We start from the raw sequence: 18,810 nt of genomic DNA on the forward strand, positions 1-18,810 counted from the left end.
TCGATTGACGTGCCGTGCATTTCAGATCATCAGCCTGCTTTGCTTTATCAGACATTTTGTTTCAAGAGACGCTTTCCCTTTAAGATCTCCCCAAACCCCGGGCGAAAAAGGAACACCTTTTCTGCTACGTCCATCCTACTTACCTTGAAAGACAATCCACGCAAATATTTTTTTTTGGGGAAAAAAAAAGTTCAGCAAATGATCCGTTGAGCAACTGACTTATTTCCCTAGCCCTACCCTCAAAAACAGGCACGTACATCAAACTCTCTTCCTGCACTGTGTCACATTGTCGGCAACAGCAGCGCTGCGCTCACACATCCTCCTTTACATTTGGTAGCAATTGAGCCAGAACGTGTTTAATATTGAAACCTGCAGCAAGCCTTTCTCTGTGTGTGTGTGTCTCTCGCGATGTTTAAACTATGCTGTGCCCTGCCCAGTGCTGTGTGGAGCTAACTGTTGGGTTTTTGTGTGTGTGTGTGTATATCCAGCAGTAACACTCCCCCACCCTCCCTCCGCACTCTGAGCCGCCAATGGGAGCTCAGCGCCGACTTATAACAGCTGAGGCCGCCCAGGGATGTGAGAGATAAAGAGGGAAGGACACAGAGAAAGAGAGAGAGAGTGAGCGCTGCAGTTACTGAGGAATACAGGGAGGGGGGTAAAAAAATAGAGACAAGGCTCCGGCTGGGAGCTGATTCCCATGAATGTGTGGGCTCTGGGAGTAGCCCCTCTAACATTGTAGTGAGCAGCAGTGTCTAGAGGGACCGAGCGGTAAAAATAGCAGCGAGAGGGGGATATCAGGTTTACACAGGGTCTGACTGAGACAGAGGAGGGATCAGTGTGGTTGTAGTCTCCCTCCTCTCTTTTTGTTTCAGCTGAATTTGACTGGGGTTTCTTTTGTTTGAGGTCCCCTTCTGCTGTTGTTGTTGTTATTTTAATAGGTTTAATAGTGTTGGTTGGCGGGCCGAGGGCAGGAGCAGGAGTAGACGGTGAGGATGGAGCCTGGTTCCCCCAGCTCCCCGGCCGGAGAGCAGCCTCCAGCCGCTCCGCCCGAGCCTGTCGTGCCGCTCCGTCCAGTGGCCAGTCAGAGCCGCTTCCAGGTCGACCTGGTGACTGAGGGGGCGGCAGGAGCGGCAGAGGGGCCGAAGGGACGGAGCCCCAGCCCGAGCCCGGAGCAGGAGGACCAAGGCATCGCTCCCCCCGGGGATGAGAGCACGGCAGCGGCGGCCGAGGAGGCGAAAGGCAGGTTCCGGGTGAATTTCGTGGACCCGGCTTGGGAGGAACCGGCCGGCTCGGGCTGCGGGGTTTCCCCGCAACAGGCGCCACCGCAAGGCAGCGAGGCGGCGATGAATGGCTACCCCCAGAACGGTGACACCTTGCTGAGTGAGGGCAGCCTGCAGTCGGCCGGCACCACCACCCATCATTACTATGATACACACAGCAACACCTACTACCTGCGAACTTTCGGCCACAACACCATCGATGCAGTGCCCAGGATCGATCATTACAGGAATACAGTGGCTCAGCTCGGAGAGAAACTCATCAGACCCAGCCTGGCGGAGCTACACGATGAGCTGGACAAGGTACATTAGCGCATCTCTCTCCCTCTCCGTCCCTCCCTAGGCTGTGTACACCACCCTGGTGGTCAGCGGCTCCCAGCCTGTCCCTGTCTCTGTCTCTGTGTGCCCTGACATCCTTGTGGATGTGGTATGCTGAAAATTGATGGAATGCCGACATTTGTTCCATGCTTTGGTTCACACTCTCTGGCAGTGAAATTGTGTAGCTTGCAGGTCAGCTGGTGCTGTGATGGAAGGAAGTTAGTCAGGAATTAGAAGTGATTGAGAACATTTTTAAACAAAAAAAAATCATCCACACTTTTTTTTTGCCTGTACAATCTATTATCCTGCCCTCCTGCTACTGGTTATATTGATAAGGGATAGTGGTGATGTACTTGTAGCGTGACAAATTTTCACTAAAATAGACAGACTATGCGTAACTGAGAATGAATGCGCAGAATTAACTTTCCTTCTAAAGGTTGTGTGCAGATGTGGGCACTAAAACAGTTGCTCCCTAGCTCTAGATTTCCAGGTGTGCATATAACAAATGCTGCTCCCATGACATGACATTCGCTGGACAATCTTTTACCCTTCTAATTGCAAGCAATGGATTCCAGTGACTTGGAATTCAAAGTCAGTATTAAGATTTAGTTCTTCAAGGGTAGGTGGTGGTCGAGTATCATAGCTGCACTGTTAATCCAGAGACCCTGGTAATGTTCTGGGGACCCAGGTTCGAGTCCTGCCATGACCGACGGTGAAATTTGAATAAAATTCCAGATTTTTATTAAGAGTCTAATGAGGACCATGAATCCATGGTTCAGTAATGTCCTTGGGGAAGGAAACTGCCATCCTTACCCAGTCTGGCCTACATGTGACTCAAGACCTGCAGTAATGTGATTGATTCTTAAATACCCTCTGGGCAGTAAACACTGGATGAGCAGTGACTGCCTTATCCCCTGGATAAATTAAAAACCTTTTTTGAGACATTGTTAGATGGGAGGTTTGTATTTAATGTTTGGATGAAGTTTTTTTGTGGTACGATATGCTGTGTTCTTACAGGTGTGTCTATGGGATGTTCAGTTTCTTTCCATTGGTGTTCTCTTCCTCCAGTCTCTTTCTTTTTTTCCCCCACTCCCATGTAGTTATCCATCCCCATTGCTGGCCTGTTCCACAGTAAACCATCATTTTTGATATCACTAAAGATGCTAACCATACCATAAAACTTTTGGGAATTTTTATCGGCTGTCCTCTTCATTCAATAATTGCTGAAGACTGCAACTAAAGCAGATTAACAGCATCGGAGTTTCAATGTTAAAAGCTAGGCAGGGGTTACTTTTGGGTGATTAAACCCTCATTTAAATGAAACTGTGTTAGACTTGCAAAATGCCCAGTGTGTTTAGATGCTGTGTTGTTGGTATTGAGTAATCGGTTCCTGTTGTTTGTGCATGTGGTTCTTTTTTTTTGACAGCAGCTGACGGTATTGGTCGTAACCTTTGACCTGCCATTCTGTAGTAGGAACTTTGTGAAAACCCAATCTTTATCCTGCTGAAAAATAGATTTGGGCTCTTTGTGTGGCAGTTCTGCAAGTGGATATATTATTTAGGCATGGACTTTGCTGAATAATGACCCTTCAGGTGTGATGAACTGTGCTGAACAGTCTGGGAGATTTGCTGCCACAGTTCACTTTTTCTCCTGTTGGTCGACGAGTCCCAGAAGATCTTGTGTGATAGAAAGAAACCATTTTACAGTTTAATACATAACACTGTCCTTGTCTACACAAGGGTACAGTCTACTGCACCATAGCAACTATGTACAAGTTACACTTTAAACGATTGCTATTGCTATTTCCAAGATTGAGGGAGACCTTGGTACTTCATCTTGCTCCTTTTTGTTTTGAGGTCCAAATCTGTTCTCCTACATCCCATTTAGCTGGTCCACAAATACAATGGTGGATTGTGTACCACTAAACAAAACTGTTTATTTCTTGTTGTGTCACTATGCATTTGAAATGTAGAAATTGTTGATATTGATTAGCATAATGCATTCATGACTTGTCTCTTTTTAAAAATTGGGTCAATAATCCAATTACTCAATTATTATGCATCCTTTAAATAGTAAAGGGATATCACAAACATACTTTTGAAGTTTAACTGCTAGGCTTTTACTGAAACTGTACCTGACTTAGTCCTAATCTAAATAACGCAATAGTTTGGATGTTACAGGTGTAATAATACAAAAGGCAGCACTTGCAAACAGCGGTTTGTAATTCTATTTGTCCATTTAAACATGGAATTACAGCTGTTGCTGTCACCTCCCCCTTTTTAGAATAGATTCTCTACAGTGTGGAAGCAGGTCATTTGGCCCAACTAGTCCACACCGACCCTGCGATGAGTAACCCTCCCAGACCCATTCCCCTACCCCTATAATACTACATTTACCCCTGGCTAATGCACCTAACCTACACATCCTGAACACTATGGGTAATTTAGCATAGTCAAATCACCTAACCTGCACATCTTTGGACTGTGGGAGGAAACCGGAGCACCTGGAGGAAACCCATGCAGACACTGGGAGAATGTCTGTGTGGAGTTTGCACAGTCATTCAAGGCTGGAATTGAAGCTGGGTCCCTGGCACTGTGAGGCAGCAGTGCTAACCACTGAGCCACCGTGCTGCCTCTTCTAGATGACTTAAGTCCCAACGTAATGGAAATCTTGGATCACTTGGTTTGATCTGAACATCGAATATTTATATTATTAGCCTGACTGTAGAAACTCTTCAAGGATCTGTCTTTACTGAGATGTAGAACATTACAGCGCAATACAGGCCCTTCAGCCCTTGATGGTTTCACCGGTCGGTGCAACAATCTGAAGCCCATCTAACTTACGCTATTCACTTTCATCCATTATGTTTACCCAATGACCATTTAAATGCCCTTTAAAGTTGGCAAGTCTACTACTGTTGCAGGCAGGGCATTCCACACCCCTACTACTGAGTAAAGAAACTACCTCTGACATCTCTCCTATATCTGTCACCCCTCAATTTAAAACTATGTGCCCTCATGCTAGCCATCACCATGCGAGATAAAAGGCTCACTGTCCAACCTATCTAATCCCTCGATCATCTTTTATGTCTCTAAACCACCTCTCAACCTTCTCTTTAATGAAAACAGCTTAAAGTTTCTCAGCCTTTCCTCATAAGACCTTCCCTCCATACAAGACAACATCCTGGTAAATCTTCTCTGAACCCTTTCCAAAGCTTCCACATCTTTCCTGTAATGCAGTGACCAGAACTGTACACAATACTCCAAATGTGGCTGCATCAGAGTTTTGTACAGCTGCAACATGACCTTGTGGTTCCAAAACCCAATCCGTCTACCAATAAAAACTAACGCACCATATGCCTTCTTAACAACCATATCAACCTGGGTGGCAACTTTCAAGGATCTATGTATATGGATACTGCTCATCTACAATATCAAAAATCTTACCATTAGCCCAGTACTCTGCATTCTTGTTAGTCCTTCCAAAGTGAATCACCTCCCACTTTTCCACATTAAACTCCATTTGCCACCTCTCAGCCCAACTCTGCAGCTTATCTGTGTCCCTCTGTAACCTGCAACATCCTTTCGCACTGTCCACAACTTGACCAATCTACAAATTTACTAACCCATCCTTCTAAGCCCTCATCCAGATCATTTATGAAAATGCCAAACAGCAGTGGGCCCAAAACAGATCCTTGTGGTACACCACTATAACCGAACTCCGGAATGTACGTTTTCCACCATCAACACCCTCTGTCGTCTTTCAGCTAGCTAATTTTTGATCCAAACTGCTAAATGACCCTCGGTCCATGCATCTGTATTTTCTGCAGTAGTCTACTGTAGGGAGCCTTGTCAAATGCCTTACTGAAATCCATATACACCACAACTGCTTACCCTCATCCAGCTGTTTGATCACCATCTCAAAGAACTCCATAAGGTTTGAGAGGCACAACTTACCTTCACAAAACTCTGTTGACTATCCCTAATCAAATTATTCCTTTCTAGATGATAAATCCTCTTCCAATAATTTACCCACAACAAAATAAGGCTCCCTGGTCTATAATTACCAGGGTTGTTTATACTCCCCTCCTTGAACAAGGGGACAACATTTGCTATCCTCCAGTCTTCTGGCAGTATTCCTGCAGACATAAAGATCAAAGGCTCTGCAATTTTCTCCCTAGTTTCCCAGAGAATCCTAGGATAAATTCCTTTTGACCCAAAATGCTTACCTATTTTCACACTCTGCTGAATTGCTAACTCCACCTCCTTGTGAACCTCAATCCTGACTAGTCTACTAGCCTGCATCTCAGCATTGTCTTTTGCCAGTGTGAATACTGATAATATTTATTTAGCGCCTCTTCTATAACCTTGGACTCCATGCACAACCTCCCACTGTCCTTGACTGATCCTAGTCTGTCTTTAGTCATTCTATAGGTATGTCAGGATTTAAAAAAAAATGCTTTGGGGTTTTCTTTGATCCTACTCACCAAAGACTTCTCATGTCCCCTCCTGGCTCCTCTTAGCTCTCTTTAGGTCTTTCCTCAAGTACCCTAATTGAGCCTTCACATCTCTCCTTTATATAAAGTCACGTCCTTCAGCCTGACGAGAGATTCAACCTCTTTAGTAAGCCACGGCTCCCTTGCTCAACACTTCCTGCCTGACAGGTACCTACTTATCAAGGACACGCAGTAGATGTACCTTGAGCAAGGTCTACACTTCAATTGTGCCCATTCCCTGCAATTTCCTTCCCCATCCTATCATCCTAAATCTTGCCAAATCTCATTATAATTGCCTTTCCCCCAGCTATAGCTCTTACCCTGCAGTATATACCTAATCCCTTTCCATCACTAAAGTAAACCTAACTGAATTGTGGTCCCTATCACCAAATCTAACAACTGGCCTGTTTCATTACCCAATCCAGTGTGGCCTCGCCCCCTTGTTGGCCTGCCTACATTGAACAAAAACTGACCCATATATAATACTCTAAGTATAGCTTTTCCAGTCAATATTTGGCAAGTTGAAGCCCCCCATAAACAGCTACCCTGTTACACTCGCTCCTATCCAGAATCATCTTTGCTATCCTTTCCTCTACATCTCTGGAACTATTTGGAGGCCTATAGAAAACTCCCAACAGGGTGATCTCTCCTTTCCGGTTTCTAACTTCAGCCTATGCCACCTCAGGACGTTTGATGAGGACTTATCTACTTTCTGCCACCGTAATACTGTCCTTGACTGACAATGCCACACCTTCCTCCCCTTTTTATTTTAACCACCTCCCCTCATCTTACTGAAACATCTAAACCATGGAACCTGCAACAATCATTCCTGTCTCTATTCTAGCCCATGCCTCTGAAATGGCAACAACGTCAAAGTCTCGGGTACCGACCCATGCTGCAAGTTCACCCACCTCATTCTGGATGCTCCTGGCATTGAAGTAGACACACTTCAAACCACTGCCTGCCGGTACACTCCTTTAAAACTTGATACCTTATTCATGACCTCACTTCTTGTCAACCTCCTGGACACTGGAGCAACAACTAAGGTTCCCATCCGCCTGCTGAGTTTAGTTTAAACCCTCCCGAAGACCATTAGCAACCCCCCCCCCCCCCCCCCCCCCCCCAAAAAATATTGGTACCCCTCTTCTTCTTGAGGTGAAGACTATCCGATTCGTAGAGGTCCAACCTACAGAATGAGCCCCAATTATCCAGGTATCTGAATCACTCCCTCCTGTATCATCTCTACTCAGGTGTTCACGTGCTATCTCTCCGTATTCCTCGCCTCACTAGCACATGGCACAAACCAGAGATAACAACTCTGTTCTAGCTCTAAGCTTCCACCCTAACTCCGTGAATTTCTGCCTTCCATCCCCATGCTTGTGTGTAATTACATTTTTGTTACCTACCAAACGCTATTATTTCTAACAAGTGTTCTAGTCCTGAAAGTTAATCTTGTTTATGCAATGTTTTAATTCTGTTTGCAATGATCCACAGACTTTGAAGTTATAAGTTGATGTTGAATAGTTCAACTTGAAACTTAATTTCATGTGTGCTCCAATCTTTATTTTGCTTTTTTATATATTTCACTTAAAATATTAATCAAGGCTTTTTACTTCAAACTTTGTCTGAAAACGTGATTGGCTGTTCTCCTTGACACCTCAATTTCCAGATGCCACAGATTTCCTCTGCTGCATGATGCCATCTTTGTTGGCAGTTTCTCTTTTCTCCAGTTTATAATGAGAGCTGTCACCTTGATGCTGTCTAACTTTAGGCCATAGTGTTCTGGAACAAAGGTGAGGGGATAAGCGCTGCATTGCTTAAGCTACTATACTTTTGGAGCTGGGACTGTCACCACCACCAAAAAGAGAATAGTCCTCTTGTTTCTTCAAATTGCACAGGTATTTAATGGCATCCAGATTTCTTTTTTTTTAAGTATGCTTGATGTTTTGGCTTTCAAGTTATTTTTGAAGTCCTCTTAAACAGCCACTTGTTCAGTAGCAACGTTTTTTGTTGTTACAACTTCATACCTCAATACCATGTCCAGGTGAGGTGAGGATCATCTTTGAATGTGTGGCATCAAGGAGCCCTAGCAAAACTGGAGTCCATAGGAATCTGGAGAAATGACTGCTGTGGAATCATATGCAGGAAAGTTATTGGTAATCTTATCAGCTGTAAGCCATTTCTGCAGGAATATCAGAGTATTATCCTATGCTTAAACATGTTCAGGTTGCCTTGCCTCCATTATTATGTTCAGCACCATTCACGACTCCTTGGGCTGAGAAGTGGTAAATGGAACACAACACCATACAAGTGCAAGGTAATGATCACTTCCATTAAATCATTGCCCCTTGACATTCAATGGTGTTGCCATCACTACATTTCCCCCTAACACCTCCTTCGGGTTACTATTTTCCAAAAACTGAACCAGATTCGCCATATAATGAAGTGGCTACAAGAGCGTGTCAGAGGCTGGGAATCCTGCAGTGAGTAGTTCACTCCCCCTGACTTCTCCAAGCCTGTCAACTGCGTACAAGACAGGAGTGTGATGGGATACTCCGCTGGTCTGTATGAGTGCAATCCCAATTACACTCAAGAAGCTTGACATAATCCAGGACAATGCAGCCCACATCCACAAACATCCACTCCTTCCATCCACTGACACAGCAGCAGTGTGTGCTATCTACAAGACACACACTGCAGAAGTCACCAAAGATCCTTAGGCACTATCCAAAACTTTTAATCACTACCATTTTAGAAGAAACACTGAAACATCAGGTTCCCCTCCAGCTGTTTACTGCCCTGAACTGAAATTATATTACTGTTCCTTCAGTCACCACTACCTTCTGCAAGGACACCTAGGGATGGGTATTAAATGCTGGCTCAACCTGTAATGCTCACACTTCATGAGCAAAATAAAAAAAAAATCAAGAGCTCACCACCACTTGGGCTGATGTGTGGAGTAAATGTTATTTGCCAGCAATTGCTAACTCCAACAACAGAGACTCTGACGATATCCACTTAGCACTCAGTGATATTACCATCACTGAATACTTCACCATCAACACTTGTTATTACCATTTGACCAGGGACTGAATTGTAGAAATTATACTGTGGCTCCAAGAACTGTTTTGGCTGAGGATTCTGATGAATTCCTCCCCTGTGAATCTGCAGAAAAATGTTGGTGACTTTAAAATAGTTAATTGTCTTGAGGGTTTGAAGTCCAAGAGCTAACTATTTTTAACTCCAGCTGTGTCAGGCTGCATCAGTTGTGTGTATAGCTGGCTGTGGTAGTGTGTGTGTTGCTGGAAAAGCACAGCAGGTCAGGCAGCATCAAAGGAGCAGGAGAATCAACGTTTCGGGCAAAAGCCATTCATCAGGAGTGAGGCTTGTGAAACGTTGATTCTCGCGCTCCTTGGATGCTGACAGACCTGCTGTGCTTTTCTAGCACCACATTCTCTACTCTGATCTCCAGCATCTGCAGTCCTCACTTTCTCCTGGCTGGATATAATGGAGGGTACAGACACCAGCTGGGAGGAGAATGGGATGCACTTTACCACATGCCTGGATCAGTGCACCAGCAACAATACTGTAGTGTCCATTCTAGCCAGACAAAGCAGCCTGCTCTTAAACACCCCATCATCTTAAATGATCACTCTGTCCCACCACCATAGAGGCTACAATGTGAACTATGTACAGTTAAAAGCTAAAGTTGCCATAATCCCAGCAGACCACAGGGCTGCTGTCTCATGACAGAGCTGTTTGGTGATGGTTTAAGCTGAGGGCCACCATGCTTCGGGTGTGGGGAGAGGTTGAGAAGGAGAATCCTTCATGGTAACCTCCGATGTTGTGTGAATTGAGCCCACGCTGTTGACATCGCAAACCAGCTGTGCGGCTAACTGACTCCTAAACTCACCACCTACACACTTCAGCAACTTACCAAGGCTCCTTTGTGACTGCACCTTCCAAACCTGTGAGCTCTGCCACCTGGGAGGAGAAAGAACGCAGACGAATGGGTTCGGAGTTCCACTGCCTGCTGAAGAGGATGCCACCTCCACCTCATTTGAGTTTTTCCCCCAAGTGTGGGACTTCTGTTCACCTCGATTAAAATTGTCACCCTCACCCCCACCCCACCAATCCAACAGTGATCACTACTTTTTTGGCTGGCCACAATAAGGTTTTTTTAAAAAAAATTAGTTGTTATTTACAGCAGTGTAAATCCAAGTTCATTTGTATAAGTATATACTGTTTGAGTACTAATAACTACCTGACATAACTGTGGAACAATATATGCACAAGTGTGACCACAAAGTAGGAAAAATTGGTTATTTTTGACAGACTTGTGACTCATCAGTACTTGTTAGTATCTATCAGAGCTGAAAATGTGCTGCTGGAAAAGCGCAGCAGGTCAGGCAGCATCCAAGGAACAGGAGAATCGACGTTTCAGGCATCAGCCCTTCAGGAATCCTGAAGAAGGGCTGATGCCTGAAACGTCGATTCTCCTGCTCCTTGGATGCTGCCTGACCTGCTGCGCTTTTCCAGCAACTCATTTTCAGCTCTGATCTCCAGCATCTGCAGTCCTCACTTTCTCCCCTAGTATCTATCAGACTCATGCTCATAGGAATATGATTGATAACATTAAAAAAAAATGTGCTTGGAACATTTTTATATTGGCCTCCCTTGCCTTCTGCATTAGCTAAGGCCATTACCTTCAATACAAAGGCTTTTTCTTTTTGCTGAGATATGACTCTTTTTTTTTTGCGAGCAACTATCATGTGCCTTTACCCTTGCGACACAACATTTTAATTTCCAAATCTAGACCAGCAAATGTCAAGCTGTAGGGAGTATTTTTCAGCTCTGCAGATGTTCAATGGAAGCTTTCTGATCTCTCTAAGCTTAATTTTACACTGCACAGTGCATTTACCACTGAGTCATCACCAGCTTTGTGTTTTATCAATGAATTCAAAATAACTCTTTCTTTCTCTTCTGTCAAACTGTCTAACACTTTGTTTGAGGTCAGCTGTCACTCTGAAACGTGAGCAGTCATGTTTCTTGCAGTTTTTAAAGTATTTTGGTTGTGTACATGCCATTGCATTGTTTCTAATTCATTTGTTTCTCTTTGGGAATTTGGGTACACAATATTTGATGTTAATTCCCATACTTTTTGTAGTCTGCCGAGCTTCTGTATTAGATGTGAGATTGCACAGTTGATATCAGTTGACCTTGGGATGCTGCTGTTCCCAGCTGTAATACAGGCTTGTTTTTACAAACAATAGCATTTCCATCCCTGAAGGCAGTTTAAGCCTACTGGAATACTGCCTGCAAAAAAAAACTAATTGAGGTTCCATTTTCTAGTATTTTGCTTTTGAAGATCATTAAACTTCCCTGAGCAAGCATCCAAAAATGGCCAGTAATCGTACCATGCCGCATGATGGCTCAATGGTTAGCACCACTGTATCACAGTGCCCAGGACCCAGACTCCATTCCAGCCCTGAGCAATGGTGTTTGTGCATTCTCTCCATATCTGCATCGGTTTCTGCTGGGTGCTCTGGTTTCATCCCACAGTCCAAAGGTGTGCAGATTAGATGGATTGACCATGTTATATTGCCCATGGTGTGCAGGCTAGGTGGGAAATGCGGGGTGGTAGGGGTGGGTTTGGGTGGGGTGTCTAATTATTAGATGAGATTTCCCTACAGTATGGAAACACAGGCCATTTGGCCCAACAAGTCCACCCTGACCCTCCAGAGTAACCCATCCAGACCCATTCCTGTACCCTATATATTTACTAATGTACCTAACGCTATGGGCAATTTAGCACAGCCAATCCACCTAACCTGCACACCTTTGGGCTGTGGGAGGTAACCAGAGCACCCGGAGGAAACCCACACAGACATGGGAAAATGTGCAAACTCCACACAGACAGTTGCCTGAGGTGGGAATCAAACCCAGGTCCCTGGAACTGTAAGGCAGCAATGCTAACCACTGAGCCACCTGTTCAATGGGCCCACACTGTTGGGATTCTGTGTTTCACTGAATTCCTGCTGGACATACACATGGACAGCAGTGAATTGAGGGGTGTGTAGGTAAGGTTATTTTACATTGGGATTAATCTTCTGCACACATCGTAGGCCGAAGGGTCTGTTCTGTGCTGTACTGTTCTATGTTCTATAGTGTCTGTATAAACTTTTCTCTTAAACAGTGCTGCTACACATTTCTAATTCTCTACACAAGCCTTTTCTTAAAAAAAAAAGCATGGAAAGTTATGCTGTTGTTAATTCTAGTACCTGAAGACATAAACATGGTTGTTTTAGTTTTAACTAACTTGAGGCAACTTGAACATCTGACTTTTGCTGAGCTCTATAATCAGGATGACCTCCAATCTTTAAGACTTGGAGATCACTGCATTTTCTAATTGTCTGCCGAAAATTAAGTATTTTGGACAAAAAAAAATAGACTAGAGAACCAATACTGTAAATCATGGTGCTTAAGATGACCTCCTGTTTCTGACCCCAAAAGCTATGGTTTTGTATATATTAGATATGGGTACACAAATAGTTGTTCACTCCATGGATGCAGGTTTTATTTGGTACCTTTGTCTATAACTGGGCACAAAGTATCTCAATTTTTTCAAAACATTTGTGGCCACCAATATCATGCCAATGGTTCACTTTCAACAATATATGTTGAACCCATCCTTTAATTTGATATTTGTATGTTTCTGACATTGGCTTGCTCTTGCTCATAAATGAATGTACCTGCTGCAGATGCACAGCAGTAGTTTCAGATGGTCCTCACCACCATCTTCTAAATAGCAAATAAGGATTGGCACCAAATGTGTACATCCCCCTGAAAAAAAACTGTTAAAAGACAAAACACGGTGAAGACTACTTTTAAACCTAATCATAACTACAATCTTTTATAACTGCAATCCAATTGCATTAGAAGGTGATGGTTTACCATCTTGAACAAGTGCAGCCTGACTGTAGGAACATCAACTGAATGCAGGGAACTTTGAAGCTTTTGATTGATACCCCATCAATCAGTGACCCGAAACTGGATTGGCCAGCTGAGATTTTGGGTTAGAAACACTCCTGACTCCTCAAAACCTCTGCATCATTAACAATACACCATCTATTAATATAGAGATCATTTCAACACTACATGAGCAAATTTTGAATTTTAATTGCTGATTGAGACCTGTGAAGCTATCTTTTTGTTGTTTTTTTTTAAAAAATTGAATGTTAGGGTTTAGAGTCATGGAGATGTACAGCATGGAAACAGACCCTTCAGTCCAACTCGTCCATGCCAACCAGATATCCCATCCCAATCTAGTCCCACCTGCTAGCACCTGGCCCATATCCCTCCAAACCTTTCCTATTCATATACCCATCCAAATGACTCTTAAATGTTGCAATTGTACCAGCCTCCACCACATCCTCTGGAAGCTCATTCCATACACGTACCACCCTCTGCGTGAAAATGTTGCCCCTTGGGTCTTTTTTTTAATATGTATCTTTCCTCTCTCACCCTATGCCCTCTAGTTCTGGACTCCCTGATCCTAGGGAAAAGACTTTGCTTATTTATCATATCCATGCCCCTTATAATTTTGTAAACCTCTATAGTCCATTACACCTCCAATTTTGGTGTCCTCTTCAAACTTACTAACTGTACCTCTTATGCTCGCACCCAAATTATTTATGTAAATCACAAAAAGTAGAGGACCCAGCACCGATCCTTGTGGCACTCCACTGGTCACAGGCCTCCAGTCTGAAAAACAACCCTCCACCACCACCCTCTGTCTTCCACCTTTTGAGCCAGTTCTGTATCCAAATGGTTAGTTCTCCCTGTATTCCATGAGATCTAACCATGCTAATCAGCCTCCCATGGGGAACCACGCATGCCTTACTGAAGTCCATATAGATCACATCTACTGCTCTGCCCTCATCAATCTTCTTTGTTACTATTTCAAAAAATTCAGTCAAGTTTGTGAGACATGATTTCCCACACACAAAGCCATGTTTACTATCCCAAATCAGTCCTTGCCTTTCCAAATACATGTACACCTTGTGCCTCAGGATTCGCTCCATCAACTTGCCCACCACTGAGGTCAGGCTCACCGATTTATAGTTCCCTGGCTTGTCTGGCACCTCACTTGTGACTATTGATGATACAAATATCTCAGCAAGAGGCCCAGCAATCACTTCTCTAGCTTCGTAGTGTTCTCGGGTACACCTGATCAGGTCCTGGGGATTTATCCACTTTTAACCTTTTCAAGACATCCAGCACTTCCTCCTCTGTAATCTGGACATTTTGCAAGATGTCACCATCTATTTCCCTGCAGTCTATATCTTCCATATCCTTTTCCACAGCAAATACTGATGCAAAATATTCATTTAGTATCTTCCCCCCCCCCCCCCCCCCCCCCCCCCCCCCCCCACCTTTTCTGTGGCTCCACACAAAGGCCGCCTTGCTGTTCTTTGAGGGGCCCTATTGTCTCCCTAGTTACCTTTTTGTCCTTAATATATTTGTAAAAACCTTTTGGATTCTCCTTAATTCTATTTCCCAAAGCTATCTCATATCCCCGTTTTGCCCTCCTGATTTCCCTCTTAAGTATACTCCTACTTTCTTTATACTATTTACTCGATCTATCCTGTCTATAGCTGACATATGCTTCCTTCTTTTTCTTAACCAAACCCTCAATTTCTTTAGTCATCCAGCACTCCCTATACCTACCAGCTTTCCCTTTCGCCCTGACAGGGATATACTTTCTCTGGATTCTGGTTATCTCACTTCTTCTGAAGGCTTCCCATTTTCCAGCTGTCCCTTTACCTGCGAATATCTGCCTCCAATCAGCTTTCGACAGTTCTTGCCTAGTACCGTCAAAATTGGCCTTTCTTCAATTTAGAACTTCAACTTTTAGATCTGGTCTATCCTTTTCCATCACTATTTTAAACGAATAGAATTATGGTCACTGGCTCCAAAATGTTCCCCCACTGACACCTCAGTCACCTGCCCTGCCTTATTTCCCAAGAGTAGGTCAAGTTTTGCACCTTCTCTAGTAGGTACATCCACATACTGAATCAGAAAACTGTCTTGTACACACTTAACAAATTCCTCTCCATCTAAACCTTTAACACTATGGCAGTCCCAGTCGACATTTGGAAAGTTACAATCCCCTACCATAACTACCCTATATTGTACAGATAGCTGAGATCTCCTTACAAGTTTGTTTCTCAATTTCCCTCTGACTATTGGGGAGGGGGTTTAAAAGCATTTGAATGTAGAAACATAATTACAACAAAGTTGAAAAGATTGCATGTTAATTCCTGGATAGGAAATGAAACTAAAATTTGTTCCCTTTTCTTAAATTTTGGATTAATGCCCTCTCAGGCTCTGTGTTTGTGGGGCTGGGCTATATGGGAGATTTGTACTTTACTCCAGTTTCATATTGAATTCCACTTGGACTATTTTGGTTAGATACCAAATGTTTTACATTAAAATCTAGCAAATCTTGTCTTAAATTGGACAGAGATACCTTTTTTATTTATCATTTTTGATAGACCTCCTGAATTTCTTTTTGCATTATAACTTAATCACCTGCAGTAATAGCAGAGCGTTCTTTTTGCTAACTTTGTATTTTGCTAATGGGTACTTAAACAGACCCATAGAAATTTTAGTTTTTGGAAGGGGGGAGCTTGGGGGAGAATCTAGAGTTCAGCTGTTTATGCATGATATTCTACCTATTTCAATGGAACTTGGGTGATTTGCTGAAGTAACAGTTGAATGAGTCAGTAAGTTTCTATCAAATAGAAGGTCACCTCTGAGGCATGTTGGAGATGGGCATTAAATACTAGCCTTGCAAATGATGATGTTTGAAGTCGCATGATCAATTCTATAAAAAGGTGATGTCAAGGCGGAAATGGACTACTCTTGTTAATATGGTATGGATTGCAGTGTCTAAAAAAGAATGATTGAAAATTTTGGGTATGAACTTGGGTAGGAAGTTGGATAAATGCTTGAAGGGATAGCATTTTGCAGGGCAGTGGGACTAACTGGATATCTTTTTCAATGGTGGCACAGTGGTTAGCACTGCTGCCTCACAGCGCCAGGGACCCGGGTTCAATTCCCGACTCAGGCCACTGACTGTGTGGAGTTTGCACATTCTCCCCGTGTCTGCGTGGGTTTCCTCCGGGTGCTCCGGTTTCCTCCCACATTCCAAAGATGTGCACGTCAGGTGAATTGGCCATACTAAATTGCCTGGAGTGTTAGGTAAAGGGGTAAATGTACGGGAATGGGTGGGTTACGCTTTGGCGGGTCGGTGTGGACTTGTTGGGCCGAAGGGCCTGTTTCCACACTGTAAGTAATCTAATCTAATCTAACAATATAGGCCAAATAAAACACAACCAAAGAGGCTATGATGTCATGAAAACTAGTCCATAACTTATCATGTCAATGTACGGTGGGAAATCGCATCTTGTGAGCAGATCATTTTTGTCTGTTAGCAATTCCAGCATATTTAAAACTGAAGTGAGCACCTGACACTGACTATTTATGTCATGGGCATTGTTCAGCTTTTTGACCTGAACTTTGTCAGTTGGATGTCGGGTAAGCTCAATTTTGTAAATAGTGTTTCAGCTTCTGATCTGTGAAGTTGGTGGTGATAATGCAGTTCTTATCCAGGTAGTTTAAGAGGTTCTGGATGGCTGTTTGATTCCTCTATTCTGGACTCTGGTTATGAGTAAGTTGGCTGCTGTTGGCATTATACATTAACCTCATTTATGGGTGAAGACTATCTGAAATGCTTTTGACAAGTGTGATGTGACAGTGCGTAAATGCAGTTTTTATGCACATGACACTTGAGCTATGTAAATGGACTTTGATTGTTCAGATGGTTTGTGTAAGAACCCCTTTGGCCCAGCAAGTCCACACCAACCCTCCAATGAGTAACCTTCCAGACCAATCTCTCCCTGACTAATGCACCTAAACCTCCACATCCTGGAGCACTACAGGCAATTTAGCATGGCCAATTCACCTAACCTGCACATCTTTGGATTGTGAGAGGAAACCCACGCAGACACTGGGAGAATGTGTGGAGTTTGCACAGACACACTCCCGAGGCTGGAATCGAACCTGGGTCCCTGACGCTGTGAGGCAACAGTGCTAACTGCTGAGCCATCGTGCCGCCCTGATATATAGTCATGATATAGGAAACAGCACTGTAATCCCGGAGGCATTGCAGTCCTTTTGTGAATTTATTTTTTTTAAAAAATCACTAGACGTTTACTTCTGTTCTGCTACAGAAGTGGCTCATTCTGTGTCAAGCCAGTAATTTCAAATATTTTGTCATCGCAGGTGGATTGCAGCAGCTCAAGAAGGCAGCTCACCCTTACCTTCTCAAGGGCTGCTGGGGATTGGCAATAAATGCTGGTCCAGCCAGCAACACACCCACGTCCCACAAATGAATTTAAATAAATCGCCACTCCTTGTTGAAATCGCATACAAGTGCTTATAAGTGTGTGTGTTCCTTGTAGAAAATTAATTGTTGATGCTTTATGCTATAATAAAATCATAATGATAGATTAGATTACTCAGTGTGGAAACAGGCCCTTCGGCCCAACAAGTCCACACCGACCCGCCAAAGTGCAACCCACCCAGACCTATTCCCCTATATTTAACCGTTTACCTACGGGCAATTTAGCATGGCCAATTCACCTAACCTGCATACTTTTGGATTGTGGGAGGAAACCGGAGCACCCGGAGGAAACCCACACAGACACAGGGAGAATGTGCAAACTCCACACAGTCCGTCGCCTGAGGCGGGAATTGAACCCAGGTCTCTGGCGCTGACAGGCAGCAGTGCTAACCACTGTGCCACCGTGCTGCCAATGTTGTTATTTAGATGGCTCTTTGCAGACTTACTGTACTAAAAAGCCATAAACAGAATTCAACCCATCAGATTTGCATCAGGGGCATTCAGGTTCATTAGCAAGTCTGCTGGACTGAAGATGAGTATTGAGAGTAGCCCCTAGCCTGCGGGCAGTATTTTAGTTGCTGCCTTTTAATGCCTACTGCTGAAATTACCAAAGTCCTTTGAGAAAGATAAATGGCATTGCCTGTTTGAGAAATGGTATACCTGGTGATATGAGTTTCTGCTGCTTTTCTAATACTTGAGTGCTGGGAGGATAACATTCATTCTAATTGATTTTGGGTGTGATTTTCATTATAATCAAAGAATATTAGTGTCCTTTTTTTTTGCCTGTTCATACAGGGACCCAAAGTGAGAAATCTGCAGCGTTCTGGTGGGACTGAATTGAACAAAAAGATTTCTGAATCCATTTGTGTACAGATCAATAACTTTACTCATGTCATCTGGTTTATTGCTAGTCAGATTTTTTGTAATTATCTTAATGCCCTTCAGTATATAATCTTACAGAAGTACAGTAATCTTTGAATTTTGGTTTTTGATCTTTTTAGAATTCATACTTATTTTGTGTGCATCTCACTTTTAATAAGTATCCTTTCATGTTTTTTGGTAAAGTAAGCATCTATCTTGCTTGGGGTGTATAATCTGGAGCAAGCAATTTCATAAATACCTCACTAATATGGAAGAATGTGTCTTGAAATCATTCATTCATCCAAATATCCTTGTTTTAATTGGCAATGTAAATTTGTGTATTTGTCTAACTGTGGCCATAACTGAGGAGAAGGTACTCGGGAAGCTGA

The 18,810-nt window shown here is 43.4% G+C and overlaps 1 protein-coding gene across 2 annotated transcripts in view; it reads left to right on the top strand.

Annotated features, from left to right (window-relative positions):
• Positions 1-502: 502 nt before the first annotated feature.
• The window catches only part of slc12a2 (solute carrier family 12 member 2), a 231,448-nt gene continuing 213,140 nt past the window's right edge, over positions 503-18,810 (top strand). The window contains exon 1 of one of the 2 annotated variants that reach the window (XM_072591024.1): positions 503-1,580. In XM_072591024.1, the coding sequence (XP_072447125.1) occupies positions 993-1,580 (588 nt within the window). In that variant the 5' untranslated portion in view covers positions 503-992. The remainder of the gene's footprint in view (positions 1,581-18,810) is intronic. The other variant, XM_072591016.1, reaches the window with a different exon arrangement.

The sequence above is a fragment of the Chiloscyllium punctatum genome, chromosome 2 (assembly GCF_047496795.1).
Source record: "Chiloscyllium punctatum isolate Juve2018m chromosome 2, sChiPun1.3, whole genome shotgun sequence".
NCBI lineage: Eukaryota > Metazoa > Chordata > Chondrichthyes > Orectolobiformes > Hemiscylliidae > Chiloscyllium > Chiloscyllium punctatum.